The 23,072-nt window shown below is 43.9% G+C and overlaps 1 protein-coding gene and 1 long non-coding RNA gene across 2 annotated transcripts in view; both read left to right on the plus strand.

Annotated features, from left to right (window-relative positions):
- The window catches only part of LOC307215216, a 425,975-nt gene that overhangs the window by 138,265 nt on the left and 264,638 nt on the right, over positions 1 to 23,072 (plus strand). The window lies entirely within an intron of this gene.
- Positions 10,583 to 14,122, plus strand: LOC307215438 (signal recognition particle receptor subunit alpha-like). Its single transcript, XM_079974663.1, has one exon. The coding sequence runs from the start codon at positions 10,675 to 10,677 to the stop codon at positions 12,616 to 12,618; it is 1,944 nt and encodes a 647-aa protein (XP_079830789.1). The 5' UTR covers positions 10,583 to 10,674; the 3' UTR covers positions 12,619 to 14,122.

The raw sequence follows: 23,072 nt of genomic DNA on the forward strand, positions 1-23,072 counted from the left end.
TGTAGGCTGCAGTCCTATGCACACTTACCTGGGAGTAGGGATGGAGGAAAAAAATCAATTCTGTTCACATTTAAACATACCTAAATCACACTTTCCAAACAATATGTGAGCCAAAATGTAGGCATGCTTCAAAATTCGCACTTCTCAGAATTTTGCGATGCAGTTCTCCAGACAAGTAATGCGTACAAAATGCATATACCAAGGGAAAATGTTTATTACACTGTATGTTTGTGAAAATAATATTTAAAAATGCATCATATTAGCATAAATTGCTTTCTGCGCATTTGTGTATTAAGGGAAAGTTCATAAAGTTTGTATATTGGCAGAAATTTGCTCTAAAATGCAGATGGATTTTCATGAGGGCCTTTTCTAAAACATTGCAAATGGATATGGAAATGTGGAAAATGAAATTAGAAGTTATAAAAATGAGAAACCAAAATGATCTACTGGACACAGTACACCTTACTCTGGAATAAATATGCATGGGATTGCTGTATTAAAGAAGTGATATCTTGAATTTGAGAGTTCTTTCACTGGAAAAACAAAAGAATTAGTGAAATTCCTTGGAATTCTCCGCCCTCCGTCCCCCTGCACACCCACTGACCTTCACATCCTTAGTTTGCATTTCCCTGGAGAGTGGACAATTTCAAACTAGAGGATTAATCACCTATCTTCTCCAAATTTCATTTTTCAGCGTCACCCACCCTCTCAGCAAAAGGTGTGTGGGGACTGCAATGCTTCAAGGAGGGAAGCAATGAATCCTAGACAACAGATATTTGGCTGCTGTTACCTTGGAACGCAAGGTCACAATAGTAACTCCTACATGGCATCCATAAGCTATCTCTGAGATGCAGCTCATAACAAAACACTGCAGTCACAAGATGACCTTCTGTGGCTTCTCCGTTGCGTTTGGTATGGAGAGGCATGACAATAAATTGGTTGCGTCCCAGTATATTTTTCTTCCTGACCTTTTACTTCCTGATGCTAAGCAACATTTCAGAAGCAGCAGTGGAAAGGGGTCCAGTAGTGAAATGGGGACTTGATGCCTCTGCGTATGGAAGCTCAGCTCGAAAAATTTAAATAATAGGTTTGGTCTATAAAAAAAGAGGAATATCTATGTCGAATCAGGCTTTTTAGGGCTGTGTGACAACAGACATCTGAGCTCAGGACTCGCTTTAGGATCTGAGTCATGGCTGTATTCCCAGTAGAAGACACACAACAAATCTGGCAATTTTGGTTTGGGCCAGCAGGGGGATAGATAGTTTTCACTCAGGTCCACATATGCAAATAGGGGATTGAAAGTGACGTTCACTGATTGGCTAGTTACAGAAAGTTGCTACTGTAACGTTGTAGTGCAGCTCTATATAAGCAGGCTGGCTGAACCCTTCAGTTCTGTTCTGTTCTGGCCTGTGAATAAACAAGAGCTGTTTTGAAGAATCACTGTGTCGTCTGATATGTTCACCCACAACTTAACAATTTCACCCCCTATCCACATCAGTTTGTGATTTCCACTACCCCACACAGAAATAATTCCTCACAAAAATGCACCAGTATTTTGACACGTGTGATGCAATGTTCGTCTATGGGTTTCTAACAGGAATCTGGTTGGCCACAGTGAAAGCTAGACTAGATTTTTGCCTGATGCACCAGGGCTCTTTTCAGGTACTTATGGCCCAAACTGTTTTGTTGTTGATAAGATGATAGCCGTTTTCTGACGGGCATTTTGCCTAGAATGGAGGGTTAGAACTCTTATAAATTAAGGAAAATAAAACAAATTTAGCTGGATTGCATTACTCAATGATAGCTGTGCTCTTTTTAATCGTTTTGCCTACATTTCATGGGATTTTGGGCAGTTAAATCCTCAGAGCCCTCAGCACATGCATTAATTTTTTTTTTAAAAAAACCCCACAGTTAACAATCGGCAAATATCTAGCACAGCTGCATTATTGCCTATAAATGGCGACGTAAAGAAACTAATATTCTGGGTAAATGAGATGACTGCACCCATGTAGTTCTCCCTCTGACAGTGAATTTAACTTGTCTCCAGTAATGAGAAAAGTATCTAAATGGCTCAAAGGCATACTTGAAATTTATGCAGTTTGGCACACTTGCAAAATTCTGAAATATCCAAAATAGCAGGCAAACAGCAGAGACGAGGGCTGAAAAATACATGGCAATCTGGCAGATACATCTCAGTCACCTGGATGTTATTTTTAAGGGGAAGCTTCAAAAAAGTTTTCAACTTTAATCTGTGCCGAAGTTCATTTCATGATATACTCAGCAATAGCAGGCTGAAGTTCGAATAGTGTTCATCTGGGATGCCTTTTTGGCAGGGCCTGTTCAATATATTTTGTGGCCTGAGGTGAACAACAAGATGGCGCCCTTCCCCAAAGCACACACACAGGCCAATTGCTCTGGTAGTTGAATCTTACTTCAGTACTGATGAAGGAACAGTGTATTTCTCTGCACTTGAGGGCAGCAGGCTAGCATAGGGGGTATAGGGCAGGCTACATAGCACCCACAGCTCTGTCCACTCACCACAACTCTGCCGCCTGAGGCAGCTGCCTTACTCTGCCTCACGTAGGCCAGCCCTGTCTTTTGGATCAGGTTGAACATGTTGTGTGAAGTCCAGGGCCATCTTTAGCATATGCGGCATTGCTGGGGTGCAAAAAACTGACCAGCGCCCCCCATTTTTTTAGGGGGGCAGCTCAGAGTTGTTGAGCTTTTTTTTTTTGGGGGGCCGCAATTCTCTCCCATGCCACTGTGGGTGGAGGGAGTAGAGCAATCCCTACAGAGGCTTGGGAGGGAAGCTGCACGACTCATGATGTGAGCAGCGTGCTTGCCCTGGGCGTGCCTCTCGATTGCCTGCCAATCCCGGGCAGCAGGAGGGAGGAGCCGGCCCGCTGCCTCAGTGCCTGAAATATACTCAGAGTCACAAAGTGATTTCATGCTCTTTATTCAGCTCATAGTAGTGAGGAGGAATGAATGAAAGTCCCCTCAAAGTATCTGCTTTATATACATTATTTACACAATGGGCTGCACATGATTGGCTAATTCCGGAATTCTACTGTAAGCCAATCAGGTTGTGGATTCACTTCAATCTGCGGCATGATTGGGTGGTTGCTGCCAACCAATCATACTGCTGCATTGTTCTAGGACCAATCAGACTGCTGCATTCTGAATCCTATTGTTCTAGGACCAATCAGACTGCTGCCTTTTGGATCCTATTGTTCTAGGACCAATCAGACTGCTGCAGTTTGGATCCTATTCAACTCAGTACATAACAGTGCCCACAGCAGAAAAGCCTGTGGGGCTACGACGGGCTCCGCTTGGCAGCAGCTGTTGGCTGGCCTGGTTCTTAAATCCCTGGACTTCAAATCTCAGCCCCGGACTCTCAGACTGGCACCCCTGAGAGCTCTGTGCCCAGGTGCCCCCCAGCCATAGCGCCTATGGGTAAGCCAGCCCTGGTGAAGTGTATTGAATTTAAACCTCACCTTTCTTCCATCAATGGAACCCATGATAGCATAGATATTATTTTCAGGTAGTCACCCATCCAGGTGTGAACCAGACTTGGACCTGCTTAGGTTCAGCAAAGCAGTGGACCTGATGTGCCTTCAGATTTATAGAATCATAGAATTGTAGAGTTGGAAGGGACCCTGTGGATCATCTAGTCCAATCCCCGGCAATACAGGAATATGCAGCTATCCCTTATGGGGATTGAACCTGCAACCTTGGCATGAAAAGAACCATGCTCTAACCAACTTAGCTATCAAGAAGATTTAAAGAATATGAAGTGCTTTCCAACACTTATGGAACAAAAGACAAAATGAGTGCCAAAGTGGACATGAAACTTTAGTCACTTGTGGTTTCTTCCTGCTGGTTTTTACGTGAAAAATTGTCTCAGGAGGTTAAGATCTGAAGAATGGTGAGTCTGAGTCACCTGTCTGTTCAAGCTCCACCCCCCTTCCAGTCTCAGGAACAGCTTCCCACAGCCACCTTGGTGTATTCTGAGGTCTGCAACTGCTGTCCTAGTTCCTCTGACCCAGAATCGGTGTCCAATGTGAGGGCATGGAATCGATGTTGCCATTTCAGTGATACAACATGACACCTCCTGACAGTCCATCTATATATATATAATTTTTATTAAATTTTCTGTTTTACCATTTAAAATACTCATTTAAACATCCATAAAATATCAATGACTTCCCTTCTTCTCTTTACATGGTTCGTTTTGCATATCATAAATCCTTGCATATTTTACAAAAACCGAACCATTCAGTATTCCATTATTACATCCATAAAAACTTATTTACACTGTTGAATTTATCTTAATGCTGTCAACATTTTCAAGTGTATACAATTTCTTCCCATGTATTCAATGAACGTTTTCCAATCTTCTCTAAATACATGTTCTTCTTGTTCTCTTATTCTATAGGTTAAGTCTGCAAGCTGTGCATATTCTGTCAGCTTAAGTTGCTACTCTTCTTTAGTTGGGACCTTGCTCGTTTTCCATTTTGGGGCTAACAAAACACGGGCCGCGGTAGTGGCATACATAAATAACCTTTTTTTGACAGTCCTGCTTCTGTGTGTACCATGTTCCTCCAGGGGTTTATCTCCTGCAATGGCTGGTCTCCCCCCCACTTGCATTGCTGTTCCAGGACAGACCACTCTGCTTTGCTGAGAAAGCCCTTCTCTCGCCCAGTAGCTCAAAGTGTAGATTGGTGGGCCTCAAGTTGCTGTACCTTCTCTTTTAGTAGGCAACCAGCTTGCCCTTGCTGCGGGTGTAGTTTTTCACATTCTCAGGCAGGAAGACAAACATGGCACAGATGTTGCAGGTCTCTGCGGCTATTACCTCACCATCCATGTCTCTTGGGACGCGGGTGGCACTGTGGGTTAAACCACAGAGCCTAGGACTTGCCGATCAGAAGGTCGGCGGTTCGAATCCCCGCGACAGGGTGAGCTCCTGTTGCTCGGTCCCTGCTCCTGCCAACCTAGCAGTTCGAAAGCATGTCAAAGTGCAAGTAGATAAATAGGTACCGCTCCAGCGGGAGGTAAATGGCGTTTCCGTGCACTGCTCTGGTTCGCCAGAAGCGGCTTAGTCATGCTGGCCACATGATCCAGAAGCTGTACGCCGGCTCCCTCAGTCAATAAAGCAAGATGAGCGCCACAACCCCAGAGTCGGCCACGACTGGACCTAATGATCAGGGGTCCCTTTGCCTTTACCTTTACCATGTCTCTTGGTCCTACACACACCATGAGACAGCACATCCCCCCTCAAAACGCCCTAGCAAACCCCCCTGTTTAAAAGTCCTTGTCATGAGCTCCCAGGCGCTGCAATCAGCTAAATAGAACAGCTGCTAGCTCCTCCCCCAATGGGTTTACTCTGAGTAGGACTAACACTGGATCCAACCCATTGTCTCTATCATACCAATTTCAACTCTCCATCCGTCTTCCGTCTAAAACAGCAGAGGGATTCTCACGGATCTGATAAGAACAATTTCACCCAAGTATAGTATATGTGGCTCAATTTAATTCTGGTCATACTTCCTCTTGTTAATGAAAGTCAGGAAAAGTGGGGTTATTTGTACAGTGGCAAGATTGCCTTACACTTGCAATCAGCAGTGGATTTTCCAATAAACAAGTAATAGCCTTTATTTCCGCTTTCTGTCGGCTTTGTTCTTGGTGTTTATGCCATTCTTTGGATACACTTTGCTTTTTATGATGGGTTCCATTATGACCTCTAAATAGCGATTGTTAGAGGTAAACGGTTTAAAATGTTCCGGGGTGGAATCCAACAGACATCTATTTCTCACTTCCCTCTTCGATGTTATCATTGAATTAGAAACTGTGAAAAAAACCCAGGAGTGACCTGTTTCTGCTCTTCTGGCAAAGGCTTCCTGCGCAATTTAGAATTCAGTTCTTCCAGAAGGTTTAAATTATGCAAGGAAAACCAGCTTGAGTTGCACAGGCTCTCCAATGAATTCAATCTTAAACTAAGGCCATAGCTCAGTGGTGGATCATCCAGCTTGCATGTAGAAAGTTCCAGGTTCAATCTCCAGGACTGAAACCCTGGATATATGCTGCCAGTCAGTGTAGACAATACTGAAGAAGATGGACTAACAGTCTGACTCATACAATCACAGAATCGTAGAGTTGGAAGAGTCATCTAGTCCAACCCCCTGCAATATAGGTGTATCAGCTAAACCAACCATGACAGATGGCCATCCAACCTCTGTTTAAAAACCTCCAAGGAATGAGAGCCCACAACCTCCCGAGGGAGACGATTCCACTCAGTATAAGGCAGCTTCCCATGTTTCCTAAGGTTAATATGGATTTATTCCATCCGGCTTTTGGGTCCTTATAATGCTAGATACTGAGCCATTTGCTGCTGTATTGTGATCATGTAATGCACCCTGCATATGTTCTTTTAAAATTGCATTGGTAAAATTGCATGTTATGCTTTCATTTGTAATGCAAACCTCTCTTGCGTTGCGTTTCTAAATGAAGAGCGATCCATAAATGTAACTTAATGAGTAAATAAATAATGACAATCTGAATGAATTTTAAAAAGTTAGAGAGGTAGGACATTCCTTTGCCCAAGCCATCCTTGTGGACCAATTGCTCAGTGTCATGGCATCGCTATGATTTTTTGCCTGTGCGGTTTGAAATTAAACTATGCCTGTGCAAGTAGTATGTGCATGGCTCTTAGAAGGCTGACCATCAGGGCTTCAAAGCATCACTCAGGGCTTGAGGCAAACACCGACTGCAGTAGTGCCTCGCAAGACGAAATTAATCCGTTCCGCAAGTCTCTTCGTCTTGCGGTTTTTTCGTCTTGCGAAGCACGGCTATTAGCAGCTTAGCGGCTATTAACGGCTTAGCGGCTTAGCGGCTTAGCGGCTATTAACGGCTTAGTGACTTAGCGGCTTTAAGAAAAAGGAAACAAACTCGCAAGAACTCGCAAGATGTTTCGTCTTGCGAAGCAAGCCCATAGGGAAATTCGTCTTGCGGAACGACTCAAAAAACAGAAAACTCTTTCGTCTTGCGCGTTTTTCGTCTTGCGAGGCATTCGTCTTGCGAGGTACCACTGTATAAGCTGTTCGCCACAGCTTTGCTGGGCACTTTGAAGGCCCAACCACCAATGGGTGGATGGGACTTCAAATCACCGTCACATGGTTCTATGCAGACCCCTTTTGGGCCCAGTCACATCTTTACCTGCCCTCATCTGACAACTTATATGACTTTGGGTATAAGGCAGCTTGGCATGGCTTGAATGAAACGGCATTGAGGGTCAAATTAGGCCCTTAGGCTGGAGGTTCCTCCCCTGCTGTTCTATTTTTCTTTTTGCACTTGAATGATGCTTTCTATCCATTTATCAGGAACAGAACTTAGATGTTAAAATCATGGAACTGTATAGTTGGAAGGGATCCTGAGGGTCATCTAGTCCACCTTTCTGCAATGCCGGAATCTTGACTAATCATAAATGACAGATGGCCACCCAACCTCTGCTCAAAAACCTCCAAGGAAGGAGAGCCCACCACCTCCCAAGGGAGTTCGTTCCACTGTCAAACAGCTCTTACTGTCAGAAAGTCTTTTCTGATGTCTAGTTTTGTTAAGCTAGCTACTGCTATTTTGATAGCTCAGTCGGTAGAGGCATGAGATTCTTAATCTCAGGGTTGTGAGTTTGAGCCTCATGTTGGGCAAAAGATTCCTGCATTGCAGGGGTTTGGACTACATGATCCTCGTGGTTCCTTCAGCCTCTACAATTCTGTGATAAGTATGGTGATCCACTGTGTCACATTGGTTCAACCGACTGACAGCTCACTGATCTGCATCTAGATATTGAAATATCTAGAAAACATCGTCCCAAATGCTATAGAGAGGCCATTACCAAGTACTTTCCCATCTTTTATAGAACCAAGAGACATTCTCAACATGAGAAATAGTGCATTTTTTTTAAAAAAAAATAGATTTCTGCTTTGAAGGATTTCATACACTTTGCATCCCTCGCCCTTTTGACTCGGAACTGCTTTGCAATGTGTCCTACACACTCTGTTTTGTGCACATTGTTGAAGAAAACGATTGCATAATGAAATACTTGGGAGATCTGAGACATTATTCACATTATACAGATAAAAAGCACTCTGTTTATGAATCTGGAAACACTGACCTGTGTTGAATGAATATGCAATTGGGATTTTGTCAGGATTTTGCCTTAAAGTTGGGGCAAATGCTTTCACGTCTCTTGATTTCCCCAGCCAAAACAAAATCTGAAATGAAAAATTAGCATCTGAGACTGGTGGGTGGTTATGCTTTGTCTATCATGCTCAGCCAATGGAGAAACCTGGTGACCCAAATTGAAAACTCACTTTCTAAAAGGGGAGGGTGGGAGAGGAAGTATGGGGTGTTTCTTGAGGACTTTCACTAATGGCTAGATTGCTTTGAAATGATGAGGAAAAGTTTGGGAACCCTTGATGGATGTTTTGCATTGCATGTGGGAGCCAGAGAAACATGGTCTCCTGTTTGAACCCACCATACAGCCCTCAGCAAACATCTGCTACTGCATAAGATATTGTCTCTGGGATTCATGGGATCCAGATTGAGAATCATCATCTTATTCCCTGCACCACCAGCCAGCCTAAATTATTATTTAATCTTGCCGTTTTGTAAAAAAGAAAAAAAAAAGATTTTGTAAAGCCCTTTGAATGCTTAAATGGAAAAGCAGGATACCAACTTTTTTTAAAAAAATAAGATACAGTGGTACCTTGGGTTAAGAACTTAATTTGTTCCAGAGGTCCATTCTTAACCTGAAACTATTCTTAACCTGAAGCACCACTTTAGCTAATGGGGCCTCCCGCTGCCGCGCGATTTCTGTTCTCATCCTGAGGTAAAGTTCTTAATCCGAGGTACTATTTCTGGGTTAGTGGAGTCTGTAACCTGAAGCATCTGTAACCTCAGGTACCACTGTACTTGAAACTGCCAAGGCACCCAGTACTGCTACTTCCTAGAACTATCTTTACTGGGCAGACACAGTAAGGGTTGGTTGGTTCACAGCAGGCGCATGTATCTCAGCCACATAATGTACACCAGGGATCAGCAGTGCGGCACATGTGGGCCCGCATGTGCCCACAGAGGCCTTCCCTGGTTCCCACAGGGTTTCCTCTCCTTGCTAAAATTGAGCTTGAACAAAGTATTCTGTTGCAGCCAAAATAATTGGTTGCAGTGTGTTCTTTGTTGTAGTGCACGTGTGGTACCTGCTATAGCTCTTCTGGTTTTCAAATATTCCCACAGGACCAAAGCATTTATGCCCATTCCTTACAATTTCAAGGCAGTGGCATCTTGAACTTTGTTTTCATCCCAGATGCTCAACTCTGCAATCTGCTGGGGGATTTAGCAAACGTATTTAAAATGGGACGATGTGTTATTGAGCTGTGTTTCACCAAGTGGGTGGTCTTAATTCATTCCTCGTGGCGGACAGGAAATCATGCTGGTGAAACCATTTCCATGCTGACATATCTGTAGGTACCTATAGTCCCTCGCTGAAATCCTTAGACTGTTGACAAAGTAGTAGCATCTTATCCCTGTCTCTCCCACCTCTTGCTATTATAGCGTCTTCCCCAATGAATTGATACTCCCCTATCACAGAAAGGCAGGAATTAGGGAGGAAGAAGATTTATTAGTTCACCCAGAAAAGAGAAGAGGAATCACTATTCTGCGCTTGCCAGGGTTTGTCAAAGCCAGCTTCAAGTTGTCCCTGCAAAAATATATATAAAAAATGGTTTCAGTCGATTCTCTTGGGAATAAATGCTGTGACTGAACACATCTCACTGTCAAGAGGCTTGTAGTGTTCAAACCCCCCCCTTTTCTCCCTAGTTACAATCCTGCCTCAAATATCCAAATAATTTTCCCCTCAACCTCGGTGGTGTCAACAGCCTTCAGATTGTCTATGTCAAGATGCTGTTCCTTCCTTAATCATTATTTGGCCAAGCTACACACATTTAGCTAGCTTAATCTTTCCTCATAAGTCACCTTCTTCTGCCTCTCCCTCCTGTTCTGGCTGCTCTTCTCTGCAATTCCCTCCAATTTGTCAACGGATGGTAGAAATTATACTTCCCAGAGAAATAAATGTTTCTTAGCCATTGCAGTCTCTCGCTATGCCAGCAGGTCGAATGGGAAAATACTGCTGCAGTCCTCCTGCCTGCTGAAGGCAAACTTCAAAAATATCACGAGTGATTGAAAAAAGCAACAACAACCCCACATATATTAATTCACCCAGCATTGTAATTAAAATGAGACCAAAAAAGAAAAAGAAAAGAAAGAAGACAATTTGGGTGAGATATAGAGAGCTCATAATCACTTGAATTCTCTGTTAAATGAGTGTAGTTAAAAACTCTGCAATTATATCAACACTGCAAACTCCTATTGGCTTTAGATACCCATTTAACTCTTGTGGTGCCACCCAAAAAATTCTGGGAACAGTAGTTTGATAAGGTGCTGAGAATGTTACTTGGGACTTCCTAGTCCCCATCATGGAACTACGGTTTCCAGGAATCTATTATGAAGAGAAGAGAAGTGAAGAGAATAGCCTGACGTGGGTAAGGAAGTCGGGCTGGTTTCCCGGCGTCTCAGGCCCCCCTCCCCGGTTCCCCCCTCTCTTCCCCCCCTCCCGGCTCCGCCATGCTCGACTTCTTCACCATCTTTAGCAAGGGAGGCCTCGTCCTGTGGTGCTTCCAAGGCGTGCGCGGCCCCGCGGCGGCTTGCACTGCGCCCGTGAACGCGCTCATCCGCTCGGTTCTGCTCCAGGAGCGAGGTGGCAGCAACTCTTTCAACCATGAAGCCCTTACGCTTAAATACAAGCTGGACAATCAATTTGAACTCGTTTTTGTGGTTGGGTTTCAGAAAATTTTAACTCTAACCTATGTGGATAAGTTGATAGATGATGTTCATAAGGAGTTCCGAGACAAATATCGAAATGAGTTCCAGCAGAAGGGAGCTCTTGGGCTTCTCAATGGCACCTTTGATTTTAAGGAGGATTTTTTACGTCTCCTACGGGATGCAGAGGAGAGCAGTAAAGCCCGAGCTCCCACTGCCATGAAGTCGTTTGAACAGTCGGCAAAATCCCAAAAAACCGTGAAGTCTATGATAGAAAATCGAGGGGAGAAACCAAAAGAAAAAACCAAGAACAAGAAAAACAAAGGTTCCAAAAAGGAAGCTCCAGTAAATGAAGCAGCTACCGTCCCCAAAGCAACCGCAGCTGTTAAGCAGGATCCTCCCGTTGCCGCTGGAGACAGGGAAGAACTGACCAAGGATGAGATTCTGCAGAAGAACCGGGAGGAATTCTTTAGGAAGCGCATGAAGGGGGGAGAAAAGTCCAACAAGTCTCCAAAGCCAGACACTCAGAAGGACAAGGGGAAGAAGCCCAGAGTGTGGGAACTGGGCAACTCTAATGCCAAAGTACTTGACTATAGTAATTCCACTACCAATGGAAACACAGACACTTGTCCCATGGAGGAGTATGATCCAGAAATGGTCCTTGGGGATCGCAACCGTGAGCCTGGCCGTCTCCGTGATCTTGAATATGAGAGTGAAGAGGAAGCTGAAGAAGAGAAGGTGGTTCAGAACTCTTCAGGTGCAAGTGCAAAGAAGGGTGGCCTTGGAGGCATGTTTGGGATGCTTAAGGGTCTTGTGGGCTCCAAAAGCTTATCCAGAGAGGACATGGACCCTGTGTTGGAAAAGATGAAGGATCACCTGATTGCTAAGAACGTTGCAGCTGAGATTGCTGTCCAGCTCTGTGAATCAGTGGCAACAAAGCTGGAAGGGAAAGTGATGGGCACCTTTACCACGGTGACCTCAACTGTGAAGCAAGCCCTTCAAGAATCCCTGGTGCAGATCCTGCAGCCTCAGCGCCGGGTGGATGTCTTGCGCTCTGTGATGGAAGCCCAGCGTCACCGTCGACCTTATGTCATCACTTTCTGTGGTGTCAATGGAGTTGGCAAGTCAACTAACTTGGCCAAGATCTCGTTCTGGCTGATCGAAAACGGTTTTAGTGTCCTCATTGCGGCCTGCGACACATTCCGTGCTGGTGCTGTAGAGCAGCTGCGGACTCACACTCGCCGCTTGAATGCTCTTCACCCTCCAGAAAACCACAGCGGCCGCACAATGGTACAGCTTTATGAGAAGGGATATGGGAAGGATGCGGCCGGCATTGCCATGGAGGCCATTTCATATGCACGTAACCAAGGTTTCGATGTGGTCTTGGTGGACACAGCAGGCCGTATGCAAGACAATGCTCCTTTGATGACAGCTCTGGCTAAGCTCATTGCAGTCAACACCCCTGACCTTGTCCTGTTTGTGGGGGAAGCCTTGGTGGGAAATGAGGCTGTGGATCAGCTGGTCAAGTTCAACAAAGCCCTTGCTGATCACTCCATGGCTCAGACCCCACGCCTCATTGATGGAATCGTGCTCACCAAATTTGATACCATAGACGACAAGGTTGGCGCTGCAATTTCCATGACATACATCACTAGTAAACCAATCGTGTTTGTGGGTACTGGACAGACCTACTGTGACCTGCGTAGCCTTAATGCCAAGGCTGTGGTTGCTGCTCTCATGAAGGCCTAACCACCAGTTATTGCACCAAATTCCTGTCTGCAGATGTCTCAGAATGTGCTTTCCAGCGTGACTGTTTTTAGAAACATCTCTCCCCCCCCCCCCCCGTTTTTGGCATAGTGCAACACAGAATGGAGGGATGCTAGAAAAAAGCTGCTTACCTGGCTTTTGGTCCTTCTCTTGATTTTGCTAACACACACCTTCCTTGATGTGATGTGTGGGTTTAATTGTAGCAAGAGGTGCCTGTCTTCCTTTGAATTCTATTTACTTTCATACACATTGGCTCTAAAAGTGTTCTGGGGTTGTCTTCACTTTTCCCACTGAGCCCTCTTTCCTGTTTCCCTTCATTCTGCCTGCTTAGACAGTCCAAAGCCAGAGCTTTGGTTCTCTCCCCGACCCCACTCCATCCCAGGTTAGCGGGTGCGATAAAAGACTTTGTGGGGCGGGGGATTGTTCTGCCACTACCTAAGCATCTATGAACTCTGCTGTCTTTTAAAACTCCTCTCTCCGGCCACGGGGTAGAGCGGATACTGCCTACAGGCAGCTCTGCTCTTATCAAGCTTCACATTTGCGGATTGCTTTGAACACAGTAGTTCACCAAAGCTTTCAAACCAAAAAAAGGAAGATAGATACCAGAGTGAATTCCTGCTTAACAGGGTGGCTGTTGATGCCTTAAAATGGTCCTTCTTTCTACTGTCCGTGGGACTCTTTACAGCAGGGCCCTCCAGACACTGCCCCAGACTGTAGCATTTGTGTGAAAAATGCAGGAACCCATGATGCCATCCTAATGACATATTTGCAAGTGGGGGTGACATCCCTTTCTTTTTCTAATAATGTCTCCAGATGATCAGTGAGCTGCTTCGTGGTGCATTATTTTTTTTGGGGTGGGGTGGGGTTGAATTACAGGCCGATTCTCACATAACGGTTGTGCTTGCTGCTGGCTATCAAGACTTTTCCTCCAATTCCTTTGCTGTGAGCACACACTATAACTTTGCACACGATTGAATGTGCATATGCAAAATGGAAACTTGCAGCTTACGATGCTTCAGATAATCCCTTTGCCCAGCACAGTCCTAATTCAAACCAAGGGAGGGGGAGGAAACATCTGTGCTTCCAGGAAGAGCTGGTTGTGTGAAAAATTAGAGGAGGAATTGCGGGTATATTCCGTACTGAACAACTGCCCTTGCTGCTGACACAGGATTCTGGTCCCATAACTCACGGCCTCACCTCCCACCTAATCATCAGAGGATGGATTGAAACTGGTCAACACAAGCCTTTGCATGCTCTCCTGCCTGCACTGGCCTTTTGCTTTTCTGAACCAGTCTGTGACAGGAATTTTCTGGTGGGTGCTTGCTGCTTTTCTTCCCCCTCCCTTCAGAGTGCCTCTTGATCCTGGTATAAAGTGCTATGTTAAATACTACAAAACTCTCTATGAAGATGTCTCGTAGCTCGGTATTGCAGATGTGCTCTAGTGCAATAAGTTGAATGCTGTCTGCTAAAAGGTAATTTATATAATTATGTAGAAAATTTACCAGCAACCTGCTTATGCGATTTCTTGTGGAACAACAAGTATATGGCCAAGTGACCCAAACTTAGTGCTTAGAGTGACAGAATCCTAGAATTGTAGAATGGAAGGAATCCAGAGAATCATCTAGTCCATCTCCCTTATAATGCTGGAATCTCGACTAAAGCATCCATGACAGATCTCTGCTCAGAAACCTCCAAGGTAGGAGAGCTCACCACCTACTGAGGTAGTCCACTCTTGAGCAGTTCTTACCACCAGAAAGTTCTTCCTAATGTTTAGTCAGAATCTCCTTTTTTGTAATTTGAATCAGTTAGTTTGGGTCCAACCCTCTGAAAAAAAGCACATCTTCCATGTGACAACCCTTCAGATATCTGAAGATGGCTTCATTCATCTATAGTGAGCGGAAGTTGCCAGTGAAGATGGGTGGGTGAAAGCTCCCCAAATGTGTGCATGGTTGAGAAGGACATGTTGGAACACACCTGGGGGGGGGGCATACACAGCCCCCAGAATGAGACAGACCTCTCCAGGCATCTTCTTGATGAAGCGCAGCCTGGGACGTCCATAAATCTTCAGTCCCGGCACGCACCAGCGACACATATCAGAAAACTATGTGCATGCTCACTCAGCAGAGTATTGGTGCTGAGTGAGTGTTGGTGCTGACCTTTAAAGCCCTAAGTGGCCTCGGTCCAGTATACCTGAAGGAGTGTCTCCATCTCCATCGTTCTGCCCGAACACTGAGGTCTAGCACTGAGGGCCTTCTGGCGGTTTCCTCACTGCGAGAAGCCAAGTTACAGGGAACCGGGCAGAGGGCCTTCTCGGTAGTGGCAACTGCCCTGTGGAATGCCCTCCCACCAGATGTCAAAGAGAAAAAAAAAACTACCAAACTTTTAGAAGATATCTGAAGGTAGCCCTGTTTAGGGAAGCTTTTAATGTTTAATAGGTTATTGTATTTTAGTGTTTTGTTGGAAGCCGCCCAGAGTAACTGGGGAAACCCAGCCAGATGGGCGGGGTATAAATAATAAATTATTATTAGTAGTAGTACAGAGGTACCTCAGGTTAAGTACTTAATTCGTTCCGGAGGTCTGTACTTAACCTGAAACTGTTCTTAACCTGAAGCACCACTTTAGCTAATATGTAACCCGAGGTACCACTGTAGTAGTATAGAAGAAACCATCATGAAGTGTGAGTGTGTGCATTCTAAGTATTTATTAAGCAATATATACACGACAAAGCAATCATGGCAACCTCTCAGTTCTTCTCCAAGAGAGAGAGATAAAGGGGGGGGGGGGGAAACAGTACAAAAGTACAGTAGACCGGAAGAGATAAGACTGGCTTCTGTTGTGTGGCGATTCCCGCCCCCTCCCACAGATGGAATAAATAAAGACATAGGACACCAGAAATGTTGATGGGCGAAAAATGGCCACAACTTTATTGATTACATGTAAGAGCGGTATTGGCTATAGGCATTGGCCCTATCAGTCTAACCGGTATAAAACCGGGAAGGGTTAAGCACCAACAGGGGGGAGCCCCCAAGATGCACATCCCTAGGTGCTCCCCGAGGGGTTACCGCTTGGGAGCGTGCTTTAGGACCTAGCCTCCATAGGTTTCGGACGAGGCGACGCCCCCCTGAGTCCTTTATCGAACTACCCTTCAACATTTGGGGGAGGTGATGGCGTTCCTCCCCCCCAACTCATTTGCATAATAATCCCCTGCCAATGCCTAACCGCCAAAACCAAAGGTGTTGTGACGTTTTGCTACGAGGTAGGCGAAAAAACCAAGTGGTTTCCAAAATACAGCCAATTAGCCAAATGGAAAAACTCCTACCAGGCCCCTTGCGGCGACCAGCCGAAGCCCATAGCAAAGTCCAAATGAAAACCTAGAGGGCGGGTGGGGAAACCACAGCCGCAGAAAGAAAAGAAAGGGGCGAGCATGGGCTGCCCCGACTTTAAATGCCCCTTACTAAGGCTGCCCCCGCCGCCAGCCGATTGGCTGGCGCGGTGAATGAAGAATGCTAATGACTCCCGGGATTCCCCAAGTCCCGCGGGGCTGCTGCCAGCCCTGCGAGGATGTGGATGGGGCATGAGCCCGCAACCCCCCCTCCGTATGTCGGGAGTGGCTTTCTCACACTTTCCAAGCCTAGAAAGTAAACACAGACATGTGATGTAACAATCACACATCCAGCAACAGAGGAGTGAAATGCTAACAGGACACCCCTCACATTTTAAGGGGGTCCCCCAACACATGGAGCCAGTGATGTGTATTTCCTTTTACTGGGAAGTAGTTGGTAAGCAACTGCTAGCCAGAATCCAAGAACCACAAACTCAGTGGTTTAAGAATGACGAATTCAAAGCCCATTTGGATAGCTCCATTTGCCTAGATGAGCTTGAATCACTGTGTTTGTTGTTCTGGAAGAGGTGACTGCCTCATGCCATACAATAAATTGCTTGGGAAACTCAGATAGTGGGGAGCAATGATCACCTCAAGTTTGGGCCAACGTGTGATAATTTCTTAAGAGCACTGGAGGAACAGCTCCTCTCCTGTGATAAACAACTGCAGTGATATTCTTTCTTGGAAAACAGATGGCACAACAAACTAGTCCATCATTGATTTAGTAATATGTCGAGCAATTCCAAGACCTTGACTCAGGCTCTGATGTTACGCTGCATTTCCTTGATGTCTGATCGGCATTCAGCTACATTAGTCTCTCTCCTCAGATCGTCCTGTCGTAGCGTGAAACATAAATGTATTTTCTATGTTACACTTGTCCAACGCTGCCTATTATTTGATAGCTCCCATACAAAAGGGGCGAATGCTTCAAAAGTTTGTTCCAGCCACTGATTTTTAAGTGAAGAGGTTTTTTGTTTTCTGCCAAGAAATTGATTTATGTTGTCCAGTGCAGCATGAGCGAAAGGGGGTGGGGGGCATCACAGATGCACAGGCAGAAAGAAAAATGCAACCCTATCTTATTATTTTGATTAACTAAGCTTTAAAACTGGGACGCAGGTGGCGCTGTGGGTTAAAGCCTCAGCGCCTAGGACTTGCCTATCGAAAGGTCGGCGGTTCGAATCCCTGCGGCGGGGTGCGCTCCCGCTGCTCAGTCCCAGCGCCTGCCAACCTAGCAGTTCGAAAGCACCTCCGGGTGCAAGTAGATAAATAGGGACCGCTTACCAGCGGGAAGGTAAACGGCGTTTCCGTGTGCGGCTCTGGCTCGCCAGATGCAGCTTTGTCACGCTGGCCACGTGACCCGGAAGTGTCTCCGGACAGCGCTGGCCCCTGGCCTCTTGAGTGAGATGGGCGCACAACCCCAGAGTCTGTCAAGACTGGCCTGTACGGGCAGGGGTACCTTTACCTTTACCTTAAGCTTTAAAAAGAGAGCCTGGAGGGAGGCTTTGTCAAAAGGGTAGGTGGGAATGGAATGTGAGGATGAATGAATCTCTGGGTTTCCCTTTCTCTCAACAAGGGTTCGAATCTTCACTCCATGAAGCTTAATGGGTGACCTTGAGCCAGTCACTGCCTTTCAGCCTAACCTACCTCACAAGGTTGTTGTGAGATAAAAAAATGAGGAGAGAACCACATTCATCACCTGGAGCTCACAGAGAAGGGAGGAAAGGTGGCATATAAAATGTAACAAACAAACAAGCAGTTATTTATTTTTTTAAAAAAATTGCACTTTGTTTTGGAGAAAGCTTGTACAAAAAATTGTATGCATTGTTTTTGATATGCAATTGTGCCCAATGCAACCAATTTTCCCCAATATCATGCTTCATTAGGTGGAGGGAACCTTCATCCAGTAAAATTTAGAACGTTTTATTTATTTATTTGGCAATAATTCTCTCCACTCACCAAAAATAGTTGCAGAGTAATTTGCACAAGATAAGACCGTGTGTACACACTAAACTTTAAATTCGTGCTTCCCCCTTCCTCCCGGAGGTACTCAAGGTAAGCAGCATCGACACCTCTCTCTCTTTTTGGTTAAAAAGTGTGACACTTACTGTAACATCTTCATGGTGAGTACCAGCACCTATTTTTCTAGGGGGGGAAAACACACACAACTGCTTTTAATGCATATTCAGAACACATTTCCCCCCTCAAAGAATTCTGGGCACTATAGTTCACCTCTCACAGAGTTATATGTCCCAGCAATCCTCAACAAATAACAGTGTCCGGAATTCTTTGAGGGGGGAAATGTACAGTAAACGTACTTTAAAGGTATAGTGTGGACACAGCAGCTTAATGGTTAACTGTGCACTGTATATTGAAAATATGCGGCTCCCTGCAAAGAATCCTGGGAACTGTAGTTTGCAAATGGTTCTGGGAATAGTAATTCTGTAAGGAGTAAACCGCAGTTCCCAGGATTCTTTGCAAGGAGCCACGTGCTTTACATGCACTTTAAAGGTATGGTGTGGATGTGACCAATATAAAACAGAATAAGGAAGAAACAATTCCTATAAAATGTATGGTTAACATAATTGGCAGTATCCTAATTTTAAAATGTCTTAACAAAAAAACCGACGTAACCTGTCAGCCTCTAAAAGGTTGGCAAAAGAGGTGAGATTTTACTGGACATCTAAATAAACATAAAAGTTTGTGCAAAATGAATATAATGTTTGAGCAACTATAGATTTATTTGTCTCTCAGTTAATTTTAATTGTAACTTTATTATTATTATTATTATTATTATTATTATTATTATTATTATTATTATTTATATGCCACCCTATACCTGGTAGTCTCAGGGCGGTTCACTTTACACAGATATGAGACTTCCTTTGTGATAGCCTCATACAAATAAAGGAATCTGAATCTGGATGGCTTTGTTTTGTTTCAAAAGGAAGAAAATGTTTAAAATATACATTTGCACATTTTTATATGAGGAACACATCAGGCTAACTTGCATTTCTCATAATTTGCACAAGTTTGATCTCATAGCAGCTATTTACACCAGATATTACCAACTCCCAGAAGTAATCTGTATTAAGGAAACAGAGAGGTAGGTTTTTCTGCTACAGAGGCTTGAATAGCACCACATTAATGTTGTTTAGAATTTTGGCTGGAGGCGATAAGAAAAGCATCAACTTTTTAATGAAAACTCAAAGTGTCCATGGCAGTGTGAAAATTTTAGCATTGCTGTATCTCCCCATATTGCTTTTTAACAGCTCGGAGGGAGAGAATAAATGAGTGGGGGGGGGAGAGAACCCCTTTTCATTTTAAATGATTCTCAGTTAATTTACAAAGAAATTAGAAGCAAGGAAAGTTTTAAAAAGAAATAGGCTGGTTTCAGCTGCCCAAGTCACAAAACACCAGGCCGCCACAAAGCAGTCACCTATTTTCGAGGCATGAACCAAACCATTTGTCTGAGTGTTTACTTCTGCATTTACAAAGAACATGCTGAAGAAGGCACGACATTGCATACTGTCGGTGTCGTGTGTTGCCAAGGTGACTCCTCTGATGTCGCTCAAAGTCATACGATGTCCGTGCTATATATCCACAAGGTGCCACATATCATACATTTAAAGTGCTGTGATACCATTCTAAACATTCGTGGATTCCTCCCAAAGAATTCTGGGAGCTGTAGTGCCGAGAGCCATTAGGAGTTCCACTCACAGATCTACAATTTCCAGAGTGAAAGGGGATTAAATAATAATAATAATAATAATAATAATAATAATAATAATAATTATTTTAGGAACTGTAGCTCTCCAAAGGGAATAGGGTTCTCCTAACGACTCTCGGCATATTTAAAAGACTACAGCTCCCAGAATTCTTTGGGGGAAGCCATGACTGTTTAGAGTGGCATCATAGTGCTTTAAATGTATGGGGAAAGACACAAGAACTCCCCACACTGGAAGAATGGCAGACGAAAGTGATTGACTTTATGGGATTGGCAGAAATGACTGGCAGAATCCGCGACCAAGAGAAAGAGACGGTGGAGGAAGATTGGAAGAAATTCAAAGCTTATCTTAAGAACTGTTACAATATTGATGAGTGTTAAAATGTCAAGGGGAAGGAAGATGCAGAATTACAGCCGAAAATGTTTGATGATTTAAGGTGAAATTGAGAAAGATAACAAATTTAAATTTAATTGGCTAAAATGGTTGCTGAAAAATTGTAAAATAAGGATGTAAAAAGGGTGAGGTATGGGGAAGTCCGAGAAAGGAGGCCTATGAAAATGAGGTTAAGAACTTATATTTGTGTGTTTGTTTGTATTTGTCGATGTTTTTATGTTGTTGTGGCTGTTTTGTTTTAAAATTGGAAAACTAATAAAAATTATTATTAAAAAAAAAAAAATGTATGGGGAATGTGGCCCACACAGCAGCCTGCTCAGAAGGTTGAAGCATGAATTTGGAAATGAAATGGGGCCAACCCAAAAAAATTTCCACATATTTATGAGGTGATTCCTAGGCAGACCTTTATGGATTTGTAATTCAAAGGAATCAGTTATTGGGGATGGGGTACTTGTGGATGGAGCCAAGAACATGGCTTGTGTGTGTACTTCATCAGATTTTTAAGATGCCAGTCACCATGGTGATTTAGCTATGAGGGAGCAGGTTTTCATCTATGTTTGGATACATCTGGACGCCATTTTGAATCAAGATAGTAGCCTGAACCTTCAAAAGTGCCCTGATTTTAATCACTGGCTTCAAAGCTGCACTGATTTTTATGTCTCTTAGAATTCCCAAGCAATGCCAGGTGCAAGGTTGCTAGATGTTTATATAAAGGATTCCTGGTCCCCAGTTGTCTTGAGTTCCTTGTATGTTCTCTTAATCAAACTAGCTTTTCTTTTTTCCCTCAACAGTCTGCTATTGGGGAAAGAAGAAGAGTATATTAAACTGTTATTCTTTTTCTGTGACTTCAGGTATATCATACTGACCTCCCATATCTGTTTTTCTTTCTGTTGCTGTCGGATATTTTCATGGACTCTTGTAGAAAAAGTTAAAAAGTCCAGAGTTGCATTTGAGAGGAACTTTACCTCAGTGTCTGTGACTTTTCACACATTGTGGCTATCGAAAGGTTTTAAAACCTCCCACACGAGGAGAATGGACTGTTTAATGAACTCGAATTGCTGTCATCCCTCAGAGAATGAAACCTGAGCTAAAGTTCCAAGGACAAAGACCCTGAGCTATGAGCCAAAATATTACAGTGGTATAATGGAGAATTTAATAAGAGAAATAATTCCTTTTAACAACAACAGGAAAAGGAGAGAGACTTTTGTGCCGTTTCGGGATCCTAAGAATGAACGTTCATTGAAGCACACCTAATGTCTGTGCTTAAATCATGAGTTTACGACACCATTTCAAGGAGATAAGGAACCATGTGTGCCAAGGATTGTGGATCTAATAAAGGACATTGCTAGCTGCAGTTGTTTTAAAGAGGCATGGTGATAATCCTTTAAAAAAAGGTACTTCTTGACTTTTACCTGCGTGGGAGTTGTACGGATACCATTTCTAATAGCTCTCAACACAACCTGAAGCTGGAAACATTTCATAATATGTAGGAATTCTAGTGTGTTTGTTTATGCGCTGATTCAATTGTGAGGATTATTGTGTTGGTTTTCCTAGAAATAATGCTAATGATTCTGTCCCAGTTTTTAATGGCCCTTCTATATGCATTAGTTGTTGTGTTATGGAAATGTGGCTTTTTGATCACTAAATTGTTGCACTAAATTTCATTTAAACCAGTGGGTAGGATGTAACACAACAACAGATGTCGTTGGGCATAGAATCATAGAACTGTAGAGTCAACTAGTCCAATGCAGGAATCATGTTACCACCACCCCATTCTTTTGATTTTCAGTCAACCCCATGATCCAATTGAAAGTCTCAGTTGATAATTCTGCTGAGTTATTAGTGTGGTTGACTGAGATGGTGGCTCTCTTTCCAGTTGGAAATGAAGTTCAACACTGACCTTGCAAATGGCTGAAATATGAGTTCTACATATGGAAGGGATTGGCCTGTTCTGAATAAGGTGAACCAGGAGGTCCAGCTTTCTTTTAATTAGGGCTTACATTTCATCTCGGCCTAGCTGGTAATGAATATGAAACGGCATATGGCTCACTTTGCAAAGGTGATTTCAAACAGCTTTCAAATGTAATTGATGTAAGAAAACTCCATCGCCGGGATTGTACCCAGGTATTTCTGACAGCTCTATCCATCATGAAGAGGTTGGAAGGTAGGAAACAGCATTAAGGAAGAATGAGAACCTTGAAATAAAACAATCATCTCTTCACAACTTTGTTAGGGGAAATTGGGCAAAAGCCAAGATTGGAAATTGGAGAGATGGAAATTAATGGGAGGAAACTTTACAGGCTGTAAATCAAATGCATTTACAAACCATCGAGCTTGTCAAGGAAGAGGAATGAATTGTGATTGACAAGGGAAAGGTATTAATTTGGCAAGATCGAGATTTCGGAAGAGGAGAAAAGAAAATTTTGGAGATATGGAAGGGGAATGGTTTACTGAAAGCAAGATGTAGAAAATGAAACCTGTGAAGATTAATAATGTGTGTGAGAGAGATTTCACCCACTGCCTACCAACCTGCCCTCCATCCATTCGTAGTCCCATTTGCAGCCAGAATTATTTGTTGTTTCTTAAGCATCAGCCGTGGACCCTGTCAAGGTGTCGGGCCCCCCGATAGCCACCCAAGAATGCTGGGTGGTGACACTAGCGGTAGAGGTGGGAGAGAGTGGTGACAAAGAGCAATGGAAAGAGCAAAGGACAGATGTTATCAAGGACAATCTCATAAGAGGTGTGGCTCAGTGGTATAGCATCTGCTTTGCATGTGAACGGTCCCAAGTTCAATTCTTGGCATCTCTGGGTAGGCCTGAGAATGTCCCCTGCCTGAAACCCTGGGTAGCTGATGCCAGTCGGCATAACCAACACTGAACTATATGGACCCCATGGTGTGTGTAAGTAACTAATAATAATAATAATAATAATAATAA

The sequence above is a fragment of the Podarcis cretensis genome (genome assembly GCF_951804945.1).
Source record: "Podarcis cretensis genome assembly, chromosome: 4".
Lineage (NCBI taxonomy): Eukaryota > Metazoa > Chordata > Lepidosauria > Squamata > Lacertidae > Podarcis > Podarcis cretensis.